The sequence below is a fragment of the Amyelois transitella genome, chromosome 12 (assembly GCF_032362555.1).
Source record: "Amyelois transitella isolate CPQ chromosome 12, ilAmyTran1.1, whole genome shotgun sequence".
In the NCBI taxonomy this organism is placed as follows: domain Eukaryota; kingdom Metazoa; phylum Arthropoda; class Insecta; order Lepidoptera; family Pyralidae; genus Amyelois; species Amyelois transitella.
Window position 1 is genome coordinate 9,035,833 of NC_083515.1, and position 19,757 is coordinate 9,055,589.

Genomic DNA, 19,757 nt, shown 5'->3' on the forward strand with positions numbered 1-19,757 from the left:
TAAAAGGCAGAGAATTATTAACTAGAAGTAAGGTAAGCTAAGAAGTCTGGTTGGTGTTGGACACAAATATAAATTGGAAAGCCCATATTAACAAGATAGCAAGAAAATTAACGAAATTCATTTACGCACTTCAAGAACTGCCCTAACAGCCTATTATGCATATGCATTCTCGTACCTAACATACGGAATTATTCTCTAGGGAAATAAAACTGATGCAGATAAACTTTTTATCCTACAGCAAAAATGCAGGTATTCAGATAATAAAATCAGATACCTGCAAACCACACTTTCAAGACCTAAAAAATCTCCTGAATTCTACAACAAAAAAGATAATTTACCGCGGGGTTATCCCACAAGATAAAAAAATAATTACATCTAGCTATAAACTGGTAATCTCAAATTCTGGTCCATTAGCGATGACTTCAAAAATCTATAATACGGCATTACTGACCTGACTGCATAAAAAAAAGAAGATAATGTAAGCTTATTTATAAAAAAACTTGAAACTACCTACTTTTGACTGATAAATGCTACTATACACTGGACAAGTTTTTGGACATTTTAATTATTTTTTAAATTAACCTTAAGATTAGGAAAGCCGACCCCGCGTAACGGGAAGAGGCGAGGACAAAGAAGAATTATTTTTTAAATTACTTATTTTATTTTCTCGACCTTCGAGTCGGTTTCTTGTCGAATTCCCGTCCTAAAGCTTAAATTACTTATTAATATTTACTCCAAGTATCAATATTTTTTTATTATTGTTATATTCATCATAATAGCCGATATAACCTGCCCGCCATTCCATATTATTTTAAAAAAAAATTGCGATACCCAACAGCTAAGCTAATCATCATTAATTACGTCAATGTCACGACGGTTAAGAAAAGCTGTCAGTTTGATAAAGACCGTGATGACTTTTGTTGCAGTTGAGTTGCCCAAATATCGATTTGTTGTTTTCGATAAAAATTACTGCTAAGTAACAAAATGCGTTCATTTTCTGAAAATTTCTACAGCCTATGGTAGTATGGTCATGTGTTGCGGAAGCTTGCTTACTGTCTGGGAAAGAAAGGTCAAGAGGAAGGTAAAGAGATCTGAATGTGGCGTTCCAAATGATTATTATATGTGCCAATGTCACTGAGAACCGAACAAAATGGGAGGAAAAATGACTGAATGCGAACCCTAGGCCTATATCGGATCAAGACAGCGTGAGAGACAGGCTAATACGCGGGGAAGAGACGGAGGAAGAGAGCTGTAGTAGATACGTTAACGTTAAGTTATGTTGACTTTTTAAGGCTTACCTTGCATCCTATTCTGAATATAAATTTATTTTTTAATAAAGATGTACGTACATAAATAATGCATTAGTATTTTTATAAAATAATACCTAGAGTAGGTACATCACTAGTTTGTCAACATTAGCTTAGCTTGCACATCACTAGTGACGGATGTGACTAGGGATGTGACATTGCTGATAAAAAATCGATTTTTATATAATCGATTTATTTTTTAAGTATGAAAAATCGATTAACAAATAATCGATTTTTCTTAAGAAAATAATCGATTTTATTATATTGATAGATTTTTCCTAATTTTTCAATTTATGTCAAAATAAACGCCATATAAATTATATCAATAGATTTATTCATTAAAAATAAACAATAGAAACAGTAAGTTCTTATATAATCAACACAAATTAAAGTTTTTAACAATCAAGTTTGAAAAATGAAGTTTCAGCAACGAAATGAATAAAATATCAACCGAATGTCGGTAAAATATTGTTCATCGACTAATTCCATCTAGAGAATGTTTGATTAAATAAATAAATAAATATAAATGTATACGAGACAAATTACACAGATTGAGTTTGCCTCGAAGTAAGTTCGAGACTTGTGTTACGAGATGCTAACTCAACGATACTATAATTTTTAATAAATACTTATATAGATAAACATCCAAGACCCAAGCCAATCAGAAAAAGTTCTTTTCTCATCATGCCCTGACCGGGATTCGAACCCGGGACCTCAGATGTCACAGACAAGCGTACTACCGCTGCGCCACAGAGGCCGTCTATAAAGTAAATTAATCATCTAAACTGTTTTAAGAGCACAGAAAGAATGCACAGATGGCGTTAATGTAATATTATGGAGCTATGATAGTATTCTTTGGCAGTTCGCGTTCCGGGCTCCAAGCCAGAAGACAAAAACGTAATGTCGGAGTGCATTTATTGTATGATTATAAAAATCGATTTTTAATCGATTATTAATTTTAAAAAAATCACGTAAAAAAATCGATTTTTTCTTAAAAAAAAAACGATTTTTAATCGATTTTTTCCATAATCGATTTTTTTTTCACATTCCTAGATGTGACTTCAACTAAACTAAACAGTGAACCAATGAGTCTTTAGACATTATTTAATATCTGTGCACAACAACAATAACAAATAATCTAAAATTTCGTAAGATCTCATGATTGATGACGATGATTAATTAGAAATAAAAGATATATTAAAAAACGATGGCGGCGGCATTTCAACAGCAAATATTTGCTTTAGACGCCCGTTTTAACACATACCGTGCACCAAACAACCCAAACTTTAGTAAGTTTTATCGAGATTTTATTTGAATTTGCAAGCCAGACTTAACTGAGAGTACTGGCTCTGTCTACCCCGTAAAGGATAAAGATGTGATTGTATGTATGTAACAACTAAAGTTCATAAATTGTCCAAAAAGGGTTGCCATCAGACAGGTAACCACAAAATATGTTAAATGTAACTTCTTTTGTTTAGCATTTAAAGCCAGAAGGTAACAATAGATACATACATACATATAATCACGTCTATATCCCTTGCGGGGTAGACAGAGCCAACAATCTTGAAAAGACTGATGGGCAACATTCAGCTATTTGGCTTTAAGATAGAATTGAGATTCAAATAGTGACAGGTTGCTAGCCCATTGCCTAAAAGAATAATCCTAAGTTTATACGCCTACCCCTTAGTCGCCTTTTACGACATCCATGGGAGAGAGATGGAGTGGTCCTATATTTTTTTATATTGGTGCCGGAACCACATGGCATGTCACTATACATAGATAGAGAAAAATAAGGAGAAAAAGTTTTGAAGGTAAACTGACATTTTGTTTTAGAAACTCTGTACATTCGACGCCGCAGTCAACTGCTGAGAGAGAATGCAAAATTCAAGGTGAGTTAAGTATGTGATGTTAACATAATTTTTTTTTCTAAAATGGCAACCACCAATTTTTTACCCCAAATGTACATTATATACGCATGTTCAGCAAATAAAAATCCTTATCTTTGTCAACAAAATTATGTTACATACAAATGGTTTTAACAAAACTATGTTTAATAGTAGGTATTAGGTATTAGGTATGTGTTATATAGAAATACCACACCAATAGTTGTCTGGTTGCTTTGTTGAACAAAAAGTTCCTGGGCTTTCATCATAGGTATTCATTCCTTAGAAATTTTTGCAAAATGTTATATCCTACTACTATTATAAAGGCGAAAGTTTGTATGGATGTTTGTTACTCTTTCACGCAAAAACTACTGAACCGATTACCATGAAATTTGGTATGTAGGTAGCTGAAGACCCAGAATAACACATAGGCTACTTTTTATCCCAGAGTTCCTGCGGGATTGATAGGGTTTCCATGCGGACGAAGTCGCGGGCGGCCTCTAGTTGCTAATATTTTACTTTTGAGCAGCAAGATAATGTCTCGGGTCTAAGTCTAGTCTATTTCAATGAAAACCAATCAGAGCTTCTTAAGCGAATAAAATGGATTATATTTAGAAGTGTGCTAGGATAGGAAGCATTTATCTTTACTTAAAACAACACATTTCAGGACATAGAGACTATAAAGAAGTACATTCATGTCCGGAGTCAGCTGCTGCAGCGTCGGTACGGTGTGCTGGACAACATTTCCATCAGCTCAGCATCTTCCAGGGCTAGATCTAGTAGTAAGGTAAGCTATTGTATAAGTGCCGTGTGGTTCCCCACACCTATCAGAAAAAGAATAGGACCACTCCATCTCTTGTAAAAGGCGACTAAGGGATTGACTTATAAAATTGGGATTCTTCTTTTAGGCGATGGGCTAGCAACAGTATTGACACTCATTTCTAATATTAAGCCCAACAGCTAAACATAACCTATTCTTTAACTTTTCAAGACTGTTGGCGCTGTCTACCCCGCCAGAGATAAAGACGTAATTATATGTATAGTATATGTAGCTGTTCTCTGGTATGTATCTGACATTGTAAATAAGTTGATATTGTGTAGCCTTGTAGGATTTAGTGTAAGTTCATGAAGTGCATAAATGAAGTGTAATATAATTTTGTAAATGTTTTTTTATATCTTCAGGCAAGCTTGGCATTGGACGTCAATCCCACAAGCACCAGTAAAAAGAAGAATGATATGACAATATCTGAGAACTATGCATTCTCTGGTGTACACCACATTTTTGATCAGGTAATTTTAATATTTGTTTTTATTTTTACAGCGCGTTTTTACTTGGCTTAAAAATTTTGTATTGTATAAAAAAGAATAAGATAAAGTGCCTTATTTGTCAATGTACAACCAATCGCAACTTCTGAACATATTTCTCTGAAATTTTAATAACTAAGAAACTTATTCAGAATATGTAAGCAAAACCAGTGTATGTCACAAAAACAAAAGGCAAAAGTCGAAAGTTGTCATTTACATGCGATCTTTGGTGGACCGCGCGAGACCAAATGTTAAGAAGGTCATTAGGAATATACATACATACATACATATGGTCACGTCTATATCCTTTGCGGGGTAGACAGAGCCAACAGACTTAAAATGACTGTATGGCCACGTTCAGCTATTTGGCTTAATGATAGAATTGAGATTCAAATAGTGACACGTTGCTAGCCCATCGCCTGAAAAATAATACCAAGTTTGTAAGCCTATCCCTTAGTCGCCTTTAACGACATCCATGGGAAAGAGATGGAGTGGTCCTATTCTTTTTTATATTGGTGCCCGGGAACCACACGGCATTGCCATTAGGAATATACTGTGATTAAAAAGCCTGACAGATGCTCTTTGCTCTTTCAATTGTTCTCAGCACACAGAAGAAGTGAGCGTAGTGAAGTTCGCCAACAACGACCGCTCCAAGCTGTGCTGCGCGTCGCACGACGGATCTGTCTCCATCTGTGACGTCACGGCCAGTCCGCCGCGCGTCAGCTTCATACTGGAGGGGCACACCAAGCCGGTTACTGGTCAGTGTCACGTTTTACTTGCAATCCGTATGGACTTTTGGACCATTCCATATCTCTCTACTTTGTTTTGATGGGTTAAGCAGCCTGTGGATTGACTATACTCAGAGGGCATACAGCGCCCTGCGCGTTCAATATAATAATATATTTAGGATGCTGTTGCGACTACCTCGTTTTTGCAGCGCGTCCACTATGTTTGCAGAAGCGGCCACGGACGACTTCTATGCCATCAGGCGCAAACGTGTCGCTTCATTCTTAAACAGAATACGGGATAGCGGCAACAGTATCCTTAGGGTTTTGAGCTCCAAAATGGATAGCACTATGTTGTCATTTTGGAGCAAATTACTAAGAGGTGCTGTCAAATAATTTTAAATATTTGTTTACTTAATTAAATCTCTAACATAATTTTAAGTAAAATTGTTACTAACATTCTTGGATCTTGGTTATCTGAATAAATGAATTATTATTATTATGTTTTTATGCAATTTTTTACACCCTTTTCAGGGGAATTAAATATTTTTACGGGCTTTTGACCAAGCAAAAATATTGTATAGAAATAAGTGGAGGAAAGAACAAAATTTTAGTCAAGAGAAAGGAATTTTCTGACTATTCTGCAGGTATTAAGGATTGCAGCTTTCTGTAGGAGAATATAAGTAAGAGGGTGAATTTGTAGGCTTTCTAAACTATTACGGAGAGTCGTAGGTATAACGCCAGTAGCTGAAATAATTATTGGGATAGTTTTTACGCTGTCTACACGCCATTGTGTTTTTAATTCGATAGCTAGATCTCTATATTTTGTTAGTTTCTCAGTGTGTGTGGATGTGAGGTTATGGGTATTTGGAACGGCTATGTCGATAAGGTAAACGGTTTTGCTATTTTTATCAAAAAAGGTAATATCAGGTCTATTGTGGTGAATAGTCTTATCGGTAATGATTGTTCTGTCCCAGTATATTTTATATTGCGCATTATCTAGTACAGTTTGTGGGGAGTATTTATAATAAGCTGTTTTTTCAGGAATCAATTTGTGTTTAAATGCAAGATATTGGTGGATGATAGCTGCAATTTGGTCATGTCTGTGTTTATAATCTGTTTGTGTAATGGATCTACATGCGCTGGTAATGTGCTGTATTGTTTCTGAAGCACTGTGACAATGGCGACAGAGATCGGATTGGAGGTTGAGGTCACGAATTATATGTTTCTGATAGTTTCTTGTATTTACAATTTGATCTTGGATAGCTAGCATAAATCCCTCTGTCTCGGGAAACAGTTCGCCCCTCTTCAACCACGCGTTCGACGCTGTTTTGTCGACGTTAGGGTTGGTGAGGTCGTGACGGTGTCTCCCGTGTAGGGATTTTTGCTGCCATGTCTCAATCTTTTCTTGCGGGGTAGTAATATTTTCGTTAGGTTGCTTGGATGAATCTCGAAGATTAAGGGGTGTGTATTTATCGTCTGCTTGAACTATGGCTTTGTGTAATGGTGAAATTTGAGAATGAAAGAATGAACGAAGTGTGGTTATTTGTTTGTTGTGCAGGTTTTGTATATCTATAATACCGCGGCCTCCTTCCTGCCTGGGGAGTGTTAGGCGTTGGATGCATGATTTCGGGTGATGTTTTCTATATTTCGTTAATTGAGTATTAATTGTCCGTTGGTGCTTTTTTAAATCAGTTTGTGACCAGTGAATAATACCAAAAGAGTAGGTGAGTGTAGGTATCGCAAATGCATTTATAGCTTTAGTAGTGTTTTTTGAATTTAAATGAGTGTTCAATATTTTATGGAGTCTAGTTTTGAATTTATTTGATAATGTTGTTTTAGCTTCTTTTTCCTTAATTTGACGTGTCTGATAGTAACCTAAATACTTGTATCCTATTGTATCGTCTATTGGTTCTATATTTTCTCCGGTAGCTAGTTGATAAGAGTTATTGACAACTTTTCCCTTTTGTATTGATTGAATTCCGCATTTATCTATGCCAAATGTCATTTTTATATCGTTGGAAAATTCTTCCGTTATATTAGCTAATTTATTAATTTCATTTAAATTACTAGCGTACAGTTTGATGTCATCCATGTAAAGCAAATGTGTTAGTCTAAAGTATGAATTGTTATGTGGGATTTTATAACCACTATTGCTATTATTAAGTAAATATGACAGTGGGTTTAAAGCTAAGCAGAACCAAAGTGGGCTTAACGAATCCCCTTGGAATATGCCTCTACGAATTTGTATGTGATCTGTTTCAATTTGATGTAGTATTAATTTTGTGGACCAGTTTTGCATAGTATGTCTTAAAAATTGTACGAGAGTTGAATTGATTTTGTAGTGTTGAAGGATATATAAGAGCCAAGAATGCGGAACAGAATCAAAAGCTTTTTTGTAGTCGATATACATGGTGTAAATATTTCTCTTCTTTCGGATAGCTTGTTTGGATACTATTGCATCTATAGTAAGCTGTTCCTTGCAGCCTTGACTGAATTTTCTACATCCTTTTTGTTGCTCTGCTAAGATGCTATTAGTCGCTGTGTGATTGTAAATGAGGTTTGATATGCAAGATGTTATAATTTTATAAATATTTTGAAGACATGTTATTGGTCTGTAATTGGCTGGGTTACGTGTATCATTCAGATTTTTAGGCAGCATGTAAGTAGTACCTATTGTTACAAAACTAGGCATTGTGTGTGGTGACTGTATAAATTTATTAATGTGTTCAAGCAAAAATGAATGTGTACTATGAAACCTCTTAAACCAATAATTATGAATTTTATCAGAACCCGGAGCTTTCCAATTGTGTGTCTTTGAGATAACTGATTGTAAAAGTTCTAAATTTATCATTTCAAAGCTCATTTCTTCAATATGTGTAAATCTTTTCTTGTCTTCTTCAATCCAAGGACCTTCTTTGTGGTCAACTGGTTTTGACCAAATACTAGACCAAAACTCTTGGAGTTCTGTAGCGTTTGGTATCATTTCGTTGTCGGAACTATTAGTTGACGAAGTGTGCGTGTTCATTCCAGAGCTATTGCTACTATTGAGTAAACGATAGAATGATTTTTCATTTGAATTGAATTGCTTGTTTTGTGATTTTCTAAGAGTAGTTAATTTATATCGACGTAATCTACTGGCAAGAGCATTGAGCTTTTGTTTTAATGTGTCAAGAAAATGTGTGATATCAGTATTGTCTTGTTCATGTCTACTGTGTGTTTTGTAGCAATTTTTAATGGAATCTACCTGTTTTTGTATTGTTTGGCTTCTATTACCATTTTTGTATTCCGTAAGTAGTGCTATTTTAACTCGAAGGTCTTCTATCTTTGATTGTAACCGCTTTTGCCACATGGGTTCGCGTTTATTATGAAGATGGGTAGGGGATGAGTCATATATTTTAGATCCATTATAAATGGAGGCTGTGTAAGCAGCACAGTATATTATGTTATGTAGGGCGTAAAAGTCGTTATCATGATTTAAATACTTTGGTAGGATAAATGAGTTTATCAAGTTAACAATGCGTGTAAATTTTTTGGAAGGTTTTTGTTTGGGAATAGAGGGTTTCATAACGGGATCGATATCTTGAAACTTCTCCAAAACGGACACAAAATAGCTTTCGATTTCATTTAATTGTACAAATGTACTTTCATCTAATTCGTTTTGTATAGTATGATCTATATTAGTTGGTGAAGATTGGTAAGGGTGTTCAATGGTTTGCTGATTATTTGAACAATCAGGTGAACTTAAATTAAGACTAGTATCCTGTGGTATGTTAGGGGGTGTTTCTCGTATGTTATTATTAATTATACGTGGATCATTACATTGTCTATTTAACTGTTGGGCTACTTCTTCGCGGATTTGTTGAATTCTTGTACCGTTTACCATTTTATTATTAAAAATAACCCTACGTTGATCTGATATTCTCTGTTCTGAGACATGGGCTATTTCAGGATTTTCTGCTATGACATATTCATGTAATCGGGGTCTGTATGAAGTCAGGTTCGTTTCTAACTCAGTTACAGTAAAGTAACCACGGATTATCGATTCATTAAGCTTATTACTCCATCGCATCCTATTTTGTGATTCGTGGGAATGTATTTGCAAAGGTCTGGGTTCAATAATTAGTTCAGCTTGGACTTCCGCGCGAATTTGACTTAATTTTTCGGGTGGTAAAAGTTTGTTGTTAACTATGGCTCTCCTTTGGTCTCCTATTCTTTGTCTACTGACTTGTATTTCAGGGAATTGTTGGACAAATTTAGCATGTAGTTCAGGAAGGTAAGTTCTTGTATCTGATTCTAGGTTAGTAATTATAAAATATGTGCGGATGATGAAAATATTCATATCGTCCGACCATTTCATTCGCACACGTGGGCCAGCTGTGGTGGGTACAGGATTGGCGGCGTCAGGTGCCTCCTGTACAACAGTCACAGTGGTATTTAAAGGTACTGCTTCTACTAATGACGTAGGCGAAGATGATGTTTCGCGCTCTAAGTATGAAGGCGGAGAAGATGGTAAAGAAGGGAATAGCGATTCAGGTGAAGAAGAAGGAGAAGAAAGGGAATCGGCTGTAATCAATTGTTCGACGGGAGCCCGCCTGCTCAACTCCTCGTCGCCGATGGTTCGCATGCTGTGGCACTCAGCACCGGCTCCAAGTGCGCCCCGGCGACCCCCGGGAAGCGGCCGTAAATTATATCTGCGATTTTCTCTACTCATTTTTAGGTTTTTGGTTTGGGACCGTTAGTTAGGAGAGGTTAATAACCCTGGAGTTGTGGGTAAATATTGTCTCACCTTATTAGGGTAATGTCGAGATGTTCTGACTATCTTTTAAGTACCTCTCCGTAAGCCCCCCCACCACGACAAGGTGGTCCCCTGGGGGGGTTATTATTATTATTATTAATGAACTCGGTTACTGGTCAGTGTCACATTTTACTTGCAATCTGTCTGGACTTTTGGACCATTCCATATCTTTCTTCTTTGTTTTGATAGGTTAATAAACTCGGTTACTGGTCAGTGTCACGTTTTACACTTGCAATCCGTATGGGCTTTTGGACCATTCCATATCTTTCTTCTTTGTTTTGATAGGTTAATGAACTCGGTTACTGGTCAGTGCCACATTTTACACTTGCAATCTGTCTGGACTTTTGGACCATTCCATATCTTTCTTCTTTGTTTTGATAGGTTAATGAACTCGGTTACTGGTCAGTGCCACGTTTTACTTGCAATCCGTATGGACTTTTGGACCATTCCATATCTTTCTTCTTTGTTTTGATAGGTTAATGAACTCGGTTACTGGTCAGTGCCACGTTTTACTTGCAATCCGTATGGACTTTTGGACCATTCCATATCTTTCTTCTTTGTTTTGATAGGTTAATGAACTCGGTTACTGGTCAGTGCCACGTTTTACTTGCAATCCGTATGGACTTTTGGACCATTCCATATCTTTCTTCTTTGTTTTGATAGGTTAATGAACTCGGTTACTGGTCAGTGCCACGTTTTACTTGCAATCCGTATGGACTTTTGGACCATTCCATATCTTTCTTCTTTGTTTTGATAGGTTAATGAACTCGGTTACTGGTCAGTGCCACGTTTTACACTTGCAATCTGTCTGGACTTTTGGACCATTCCATATCTTTCTTCTTTGTTTTGATAGGTTAATGAACTCGGTTACTGGTCAGTGCCACATTTTACACTTGCAATCTGTCTGGACTTTTGGACCATTCCATATCTTTCTTCTTTGTTTTGATAGGTTAATAAACTCGGTTACTGGTCAGTGCCACATTTTACTTGACTTTTGGACCACTCCATCTCTTTCTTCTTTCTTTTGATAGGCTTATAAACTTGGGATTCTTCCTGTAGGCGATGGGCTACCAACCTGTCGTTATCTGGTCCTTAATTCCACGATTAAGCCGTGTAACTGAACATGGTCTTTTCGGGAGTGTTGGCTCTGTCTACCCCGTAGGGGATAAAGATGTAGTAGTATGTGTGTGTTGGCAACACAATTTATTTTTGTTTATTTCTTTTAACTTTACAAAATACAAATGTATAGCACAATTGGCGGACTTAAATGCTAGAAGCGTTATCTAGTCAACTATTGGGTCTCACAGAGAACTTTAAGTTTTTTAAATTTATTCTGTTTTCATAATTATTGTCACATCTCCTTGCGCGAATCGCTGTACTGTGTAAACTTGTGGTGCGAAATAAAAAAAAATATATGTACATACAAAAAAATCATCGGAGTTTCTTCTGTGAACCGGCTGTCAGTATGTATGTATGTATGTACTACTACACGGGTCAGGCTGCGACTGGTCGGCGTCCAACGAGCTGCTGGTGACGGCGGGCGCGGACGCGCGGCTGTGCGTGTGGGAGCTGGCGCGGCGCGCGCGCCTGCGCTGCGTGCGCGACCCGCTCGGCGCGCCGCTGCTGTGCTGCGCGTTCCAGCCGGCCAATAACAACATGGTCATCGTATCCTTTTGTCAACAGCGGCCTCGAGATGTCTTTTTTTTGTCTGTGCTGTGGAAATGTCAGATGGTCCGGTTAAACAGCTAACGGAAAGATAATATTTTCGTTTGTACAGTTAATGGACTATAAAAAAAATTATTTTATGTATTCCATAGATATATTATACATATTTTTTTTTTATATTTTGTTTTTATGGTCCGGATATAAACAAAATATAAAAAAAAAATAATCATTAAACGTTGCAATCATATTATCGATTATCTATATATCATTTATATTGACTTCATCCGTAAATTGGTTAAATCAAAATAAATATTATATACTTATGAAATTATCCTTGACTGACGTGAGACAGGCCGGCAACGCTAGGGGCATGGTGGCAGTTCTCAATGTTTCAACAGGAATTTATCCTAAAGGTGAGCTTATAAAACTATTTGTGTGATAAGAACGGATTGAGACTTCTTTACACTAAAATTATAACTCCACACGTAACACTAAATGAAGGGTTTTTGCGACTTTATAGACATATATGATTCCGAATTATAATACAATAATTCGGATTTGTAGAATACTGAACATTCACTTTTATATCAAAGGTGGGATGCACATTTTCATAAGGCAGCTTGTTCATTTGTTTCACGTGTAATAGCGCATTAAAATAATGGAATACCTATGTAGAAAATAAATTATTGTGTCGCAGGTGGCAGCAGTATCCTGGGCGGGAGAGTGTTGTCTATAGCGTGCGAGTCCAGCGGACGGATGTTTTGGGCGGCTAACGATAAGGTACAGTTTGTGGGAATTCACAATTTACCTAAATAAGTTGCTTGCAGTAGTGGTTTGTGGGTGAATAACTGTTTTGAGAGAGCAGTATGTAAAAGTCTGCTTCTGTGCAGGTTGTAAAAGTCAATCGAAAGGGGTAAGGAAAAGGCTAATAAACTTAGTAAGCGATGGACTAGCAACTTGTCACGTTTTGCCTCGTTTGAAGTTCCTGATTTCCTTAATCATGTTAATATAATTTGAGGGTATACAAGAGTCAATAGTCTTGAATACACTGAATGTCTACCTTCGTATGTATTGATTAAACCACACAAATTTATGTACGTGTAAATGAAACCCATATTATTATAATATTTATTAATATTTCAATGACAAATAGGAAATAAAACAAAAAAAAGTGCAGGCAATCTTGTTGTAAAACTACTGAAGCGCGGGCGGTGGTGGTCGGTGGGGGCATTGACCCGCGCGTTACTACATTCGGATAATCGACGCTCCACTGTTATATTCGAATTGATTCTATTTCCAATTGAATTTTTGTCAATTGTTTTATTTAAATATGGAATTGTGCGCTGGGCCTAAAGTCATTATTGTGGTGTTAGGGCATGATAGTGAGCTACCGGCTGGAGGGCGCGGGCGGCGCGCTCAGCAAGCTGCGGCGCTGCGGCGTGGGCGGCGCCGTGTCCAGCCTCGCCTGGAGCCCGTGGCTCGCCCGCCACCCCGCGCTGCTCGCCAGCGCCGCCGACAACTCCCTCTACTTGTTCAGGTACACTCGCTGTCCAAATCAAGTCACTGTGAAGACTTCGTTACAAATAACTGTTGGAATTATTGGCGGAATCCCCTCACAATATTCGTAACCTTCCCATTTTAGCGTATCTCAGATGTTTTGCAATGGATGCCTCAAAGCTCGGGGTCTGCTCAAGAAAAGTGATACTAAATCTTTGAAAGATGGAAACTAACTGCTTAAAGCTAAAGAAGAAAAAAACATTCAAAATATTCTGCATCTTTCGCTGTATTTCTGTACATCGTCTACCTTTGCAACAATCTTCTAGGTAACTTGAAGACACGATAAACAATCGCATTTAGGTATATATAGAATAGATTTCCCTGATGTCGTTAAAGGCGACTAACGGCTCTGTCTAATTAGGCGGCGGAAAAAACTACACAGCAGCATTTTCACCGGACCTCGATTTACAAATATCGACATCGTAAATGTCATATACTTAACCTTTGCTAACACACTCCATGATAAAGTCAAATACTAGAAGTGAAACAGAACTAACATACACTACTTACACCCAGTACAAATGGGTGTGAATCCATCTTCAATAGAAAACTGGATCATACACATGCCGTGTGGTACCCGGCACCATTACAAAAAAGAATAGGACCACTCCATCTCTTCCCACGGATGTCGTAAAAGGCGACTAAGGGATAGGCTTATAAACTTGGGATTCCTCTTTTAGGCGATGGGCTAGTAACCTGTCACTCTTTGAATCTCAATTCTATCACTAAGCCAAACAGCTGAGCGTGGCCTATCAGTCTTTTCAAGACTGGTGGCTCTGTCTACCCCGCTAGGGATATAGACGTGATCATATGTATGTATCATATACATATAATAATAAATATTTTCACATCAGGATCGCCGACCGCGACGGCAGCTTAGTGCTGAAGAAGCGTTTCGACACGGTGCACAGCAAGCACGCGGTCAAGTCCACTTTCTGTCCCATCATGTCGTTCCGCCGCGGCGTGTGCGTGGCCACGGGAGGGGAGGACGCGTGTGTCTACTTCCTGGACATAGAAGGGAGGGCTGATCATCCCGTTGTCAATAAATTGCAAGGTGAGGTTTTAACAATGTTGCTCCGTAAAAATTTCGTGGATAGTGGTAAAAGTAAAATATGTATTTACAAAAATGCTATGTCAAATTTTAGTTCTAAGGACATAAATGACGGTGTTATTGATATGTTTGATTCTCGACACCAATATTAAAAAGAATGGGAACACTCCATCTCTTTTCCATGGATGTCGTAAAAAGGCGATAAAGGGATAGGCTTATAAACTTGGGATTCTTCTTATAGGCGATGTGCTAGCAACCTGTGACTGAATCTCAATTCTATAATTAGGCCCAACAGTTGAACGGGGCCTGTCAGTCTTTCAAAACTGCTGGCTCTGTCTACCCCGCAAGCTATATAGAAGTGATTATATGCATTTATGTTATTATATTATTAAATATAGGTTCAAGAAATAGGGGAAGACCGAAAAAGAGATGGATGGACGGCGTAAAGGATAGTATGAGGAGAAAGGGAGTGACCAGTGAGATGGCAATTGACAGAAGTAATTGGAAAAAACTAACATACTGTGCCGACCCCGCGTAGAAAGTGGGAAAAAGTAACGACGAAGAAGAAGAAGAATATGCATTTATGTTATTGTTTCCAGGTCACGCTGCGCCGGTGCTGGGTGTCAGCTTCAGCTACGACGAGAGCCTGCTGGCCACCAGTGACGTCACGGGACTCGTCATCATCTGGCGGCGAAGCTGACCCCAGGCGGGGTTTGACATGCGAGTTGATAGGTACTAGAGGACCAAATAAGTCCAAAGGGCCTATCATTGTAATGTTTCTCAGATTCTGAAGGCTAGAAGTAAAGCATCAGATGAAACATTATATATTTTACCAGAATCTCGACGAAGTAAAGAAATATTTCAAAGCTCAGATTCACGCGCGCGGAGATTGATTCGAACTTATGACATGTACTTTTTGTTTAAGCTGTGATAATTATATTTTGACTTTTTAATCAATATTAGAGACCATTTAGAGTGGGCAAATAATTTAAATAGATTGTATTAATGTTAAAATGTATTGTTATGTGGTAAGTATTAATTAAAAGACATTATATTGAGTCACAATTTTTATTATTTAATTTTTTTCATAGAAATACTTTTAAAAGACTCGACAAAGTCACAATATGAAAAGACTTCTTTTGCGTTCACATTCACTAAATAATGCCTGAGGGCTCATACAATAACGACTTACAAACAATAAATATCATAATATCGGACAATTCATTCAAATAATTCCTCGTATTGTAAAACACACAGATAATTTTGAGTTCCTTAAACCGAAAAATACAAGTAATAATATAATTTAGTTCATAATCAGTTGTATAGTGGCACCCGCTACAGGCGTCTACATTATAACAAAAAGAACATATATCACGTATTTACACCTGTACATTAACGAAAACTTTCTAAAACTGTAAAAATAATGTTCAGAACAATAAACATGTATAGCAATTAATACAATCAATAAATTTTAATCTTCAAAAATTCCCCTTCGCAACATTAAATTATATTTACAGCAGTAACTAAACAACTAAAAACGCAATGATATGGAAATGAGAAGAATTGCACATCAGGTTCACACTTGGACGAATTGCGTACTTTATGATGACGAAACTAGTGGCACTCCCGCTTGCAGACAGCAACAGCCAACGGAGACGGTGGTGGATGTCTTCAAAATAATTTTCTCTAACGTGATTATTTCTCGCCCATAAAGTCTATGATCACGAATGGAATCCTCTAATGACGCATTTCGATCCTATATAAAATTATCTATATGATGTTAGCGCAAAATTGTGTGCCTTCCAAAATTAAAATTTGGCGAGAAATGAATTATCTGTTCCCTATAACTATTTCAATGTTACCGTCACTTAAAACAACGCAAAGTTAACTAAACACTCCTGTTGCTGAATGCACTATCGCTCTATCATCAAATCTAATTCTACACTTACATAATATAACTTTACTTATCTAACAATTGGCTTTTGAACCTCAACGTTTAGACCGAACGGTACAATTTCAGGTTATTCGAGGTTTTAGATGGAAGATGCTTACTCACTTGTGCGTAGATCTACATACAAATAGGTATAATTTAGACAATTAATTGCGGTCATATATTTGCTCCTAAGTAAAACATGTATTTTTATATTTTTAATTAACTTCTTTCCAATGTTTTCAGTGCAAATATACACACGCAACGTTGCGTAATCTAATTCACTACATTACGAAATAAGAGTAGAAAGTACATAGAAAACTAGCAAGTACAAGGTTTGGGTCGGACGTAGTAGAGTACTAACTCGGGTGGGCCCGCTGCACTGCTACCACCAAAACTTATTTTAGTTGCCAAATATACTTTGACAAACATAAAATTAGTTAATATAATGCATTATTATTTGATACTGATTATTTAGCCACATTTCAATGCCATATTTTAAAAAATTAGGCGAAAATTCACATGTAAAATGTGTCAAAGCACTTCACATATTCGCATTCAAGCTATTCTATGAATGTATTTAGAAATGGTTATTTGTACCTTCGGGTGAAATTTCAATGTTACAATATGTAGTTTAATACTGTGTTAGGTGAGACAAGGGTTTTATGAAAAAGTACATAAGCTAATAACGGCGTAACGTCATGAGATGGTGAATAAAAAATTCTACTGTCCCATTTCGTGCCAAAACTGGTTCGGAGTAAAATTTTGTACCGATATGTATTGGAAACTTAATATTTACCGGTATACTATCGGCTATTGTAATCACTGTCGCGGCGAACGCTATGAGACTATGTTCACGCGCCTGACTCACCACCTGAAATTAGGCTATTACTCTGCAATTACTTCACCAACTGAACTTTATACGATAAAGTTTATGTGGAAGAATATTTGAGTTCGAGACCGAATTCCGATCTAAACGCGTTCGCTAAACTAATTCATTAATTACTTGACAATTTGTATACGAGCGAAAGAGACAAGTAATTAGAGGAAATTGTACGAGATTCTTCCGCTTAGCAAACGCCCTACAGGCGAATCAGATTCGGTGGTGACGTCTTAAATGGACTACTATACAATATCAAAGCTACCTTAAAACCAATTACGACACGTTGGTGGTGGTTTTCCGCTCGAGCGTGGCCTTGGAACTGCTCTCGATGCCAGAATCCTCGTCCCCACTATCTAACACTGTCCCCTCCCCTTTGACAGCTTCCACGACTTTGGGACTCTCCACTTTAGGCTCATCTTCGGGACTGTCTTGGACCTCTTCATCGGTGAGGATGATCTTCTGCTCGGATTCCGTTTTCTGCACGCACTTGCCGAACGTGGAGAAAGTCGGTTCGGGCAGCGGCAACTCCTCGTCCTTTTCAAGAGGCAGCGACGTCGTCACTATGGGCGTTTCGTCTGTCATCACTAAGGGCGTGGTTCCTTCTACGGGTCTCTCATCCACTCTGTGCCTTTTTGGTTTGTCGAGGACGAAGTTGAAGACTCTGTTGTGCCTCGGGGAGGGTAGATGCGGGGAGGGGGGGAGGTCCAGTTTGAGCCTGTCCCTGGTGTGTCGCAGGCCCCCTAAAGCCTCACCGCCGGGCGAGCTCGGGCTGACAGATTCACTTGAGCTGCCACTGTCGACGGGCCTCCAGCACTGTAGATCTGTTTCTGGCAGTTTCTTCGTTTGAATATCCTCTTCTGTGGAAGTGGAGCCCGGCGTGATGTCTTCAACGCCCGAGTCGGGAGTGGTGAAGTCCAGGGAGGGTGTTTGTTGCAGGGTGGTGTGCAGGGGGGAGGAGGGGAACTCGTGGCCGGGGTCGAGGCCGGGCTTGAGGCGCATCCCCGGGAAGAACTGGCTGGACGTGGACATGATGCCGAGGCTCTCGAACGGACGCGCCGACGACGAGATGTAGAAGTCTTCGTCGTAATCTGAAATATAATCCACTCCATGTATACTGAAGACACACAAAACTACGTGAACAACTTATTTTATAATAAGTTGTGCACCATTATTAAATAATGTCAGTGACTACTTATTTGGATAGGCATTGGTTGTTTAACTTTAATGGTGAAACAATTTTCATAATCGGTTAAATACCCAAGGCCACTTTTAGATAAAATAAAAGTTCCATCTTTTGAAAATAGTATTTGTGAAGCCTTTTTTCACAATCTACAAATTTAACATAGGTTTAGTAAATAATCATCTTTCATTTTCATTAAATTTATTAATGAAAATGAAAGATGATATTATTACCTGCGTCGAAGGCGATTCCCGCTCGCAACTGGTACATATCCAGAGGGCCGGCCGTCCCGAACAGTTGTCCGTAGCCGAGCTCTGCTTCTTCAGCGCTAGTCGGGTCCCATTCTGTTGAGACGGAATGAAGGAAATAAATTTAAGGCTCTTCTCTCAAAAAGAAGAATACTGATCAAAAATGCCACCCCTGATTGTGGGTACATTTACAATGCCGCACCCTGGCCTCCTCTACAGAGAAGTAAGGATGTAAATGCGACGTTTCGATGAATAATCTGCCATTATTTAGGTTGTTCCCACGTGTCCGTACCATCGCTTTGTTAATACTTTTTTACATAAGGAATTTTTATATCAAAGATATTACGTACGTATTGCCACGTCTATATCCCATGTGGGGTAGACAGAGCCAACAGTCTTGATAAGACCGAAAGGCCACGTTCAGCTGTATGGCTTTATAATGATGTTATTGAGATTCAAATAGTGACAGGTTGCTTGGCCTACAAGAAGAACCCTAAGTTTATTAGCCTATCCCGTAGTCGCCTTTTACGACATCCATTGAAAATGGAATGGTCCAGAAAATTTACCAGTATAGGTGGAGAGGTCAGGAAGGTAAGCTGGCGAGTGCGCGTCGAGGTCGGCGACCTCTCGCGGGTACTCGTACACGCAGTGGTACTTCTGCCGCTTGAACACTACGCGTTTCTTGCTGTCCTGTCGAAGTGGAGAACGGATTTAAGTGGCTGTAAATTTATATGTCAGATTTATTCGTGTTCAAGTGGATAATCGTTCAATCAAAAAGTTCGGTCTCTTGCGCATCTTTTGGGGTTTGGGGTCTATTGTTATATTGTAGATACTATTGTTATTCTATGAGATTTTAATATTTGACTGAAATAAATAAATCTTAAATAGTTTTATTATATCAGTCGGACCATGACTATCAAAAACTTTTAATGTGTACCAATGTTGAAATCACGAAATAATCCATCCTTTACGGACTAAGAAAATTACAGAAATTAAAAAAAAAGCGCGATATAATAATAATTGATTTGCGAACAAAGCACAAAGGTAACTAACTAATAATCATTTTTAGACGACTTAAAAAACTAAAATAAAAAAAAAATGTATTATAATACAGGTTGACTTTTAATTCAACTGCATAAATTTAACTCTGTACTGTACTTGCTCTTGATACTAGAAAAATAATTTATTTTTCAGACATTTATTTACATGTTTAGTTTTAATTTCT

The 19,757-nt window shown here is 37.8% G+C and overlaps 2 protein-coding genes across 6 annotated transcripts in view; one reads left to right on the forward strand and one right to left on the reverse strand.

Annotated features, from left to right (window-relative positions):
- The first annotated feature begins 2,372 nt into the window (after positions 1 to 2,372).
- On the forward strand, positions 2,373 to 15,368 carry LOC106142483 (WD repeat-containing protein 13). Its single transcript, XM_013344250.2, has 11 exons — positions 2,373 to 2,596; positions 3,141 to 3,196; positions 3,858 to 3,977; positions 4,373 to 4,480; positions 5,100 to 5,253; positions 11,517 to 11,683; positions 12,036 to 12,096; positions 12,381 to 12,463; positions 13,057 to 13,220; positions 14,095 to 14,294; positions 14,891 to 15,368. The coding sequence occupies exons 1-11, from the start codon at positions 2,515 to 2,517 to the stop codon at positions 14,989 to 14,991; spliced, it is 1,296 nt and encodes a 431-aa protein (XP_013199704.1). The 5' UTR covers positions 2,373 to 2,514; the 3' UTR covers positions 14,992 to 15,368.
- A 316-nt stretch (positions 15,369 to 15,684) lies between these two features.
- Positions 15,685 to 19,757, reverse strand: part of LOC106142481 (uncharacterized) — a 39,974-nt gene continuing 35,901 nt past the window's right edge. For all 5 annotated transcript variants that reach the window (XM_060947105.1, XM_013344249.2, XM_060947106.1 and 2 more), the window contains 3 exons: positions 19,099 to 19,222; positions 18,518 to 18,628; positions 15,685 to 18,192 (listed from right to left, as the gene is read on the reverse strand). In XM_060947105.1, coding sequence (XP_060803088.1) covers positions 17,378 to 18,192; positions 18,518 to 18,628; positions 19,099 to 19,222 — 1,050 coding nt within the window. In that variant the 3' untranslated portion in view covers positions 15,685 to 17,377. The remainder of the gene's footprint in view (positions 18,193 to 18,517; positions 18,629 to 19,098; positions 19,223 to 19,757) is intronic.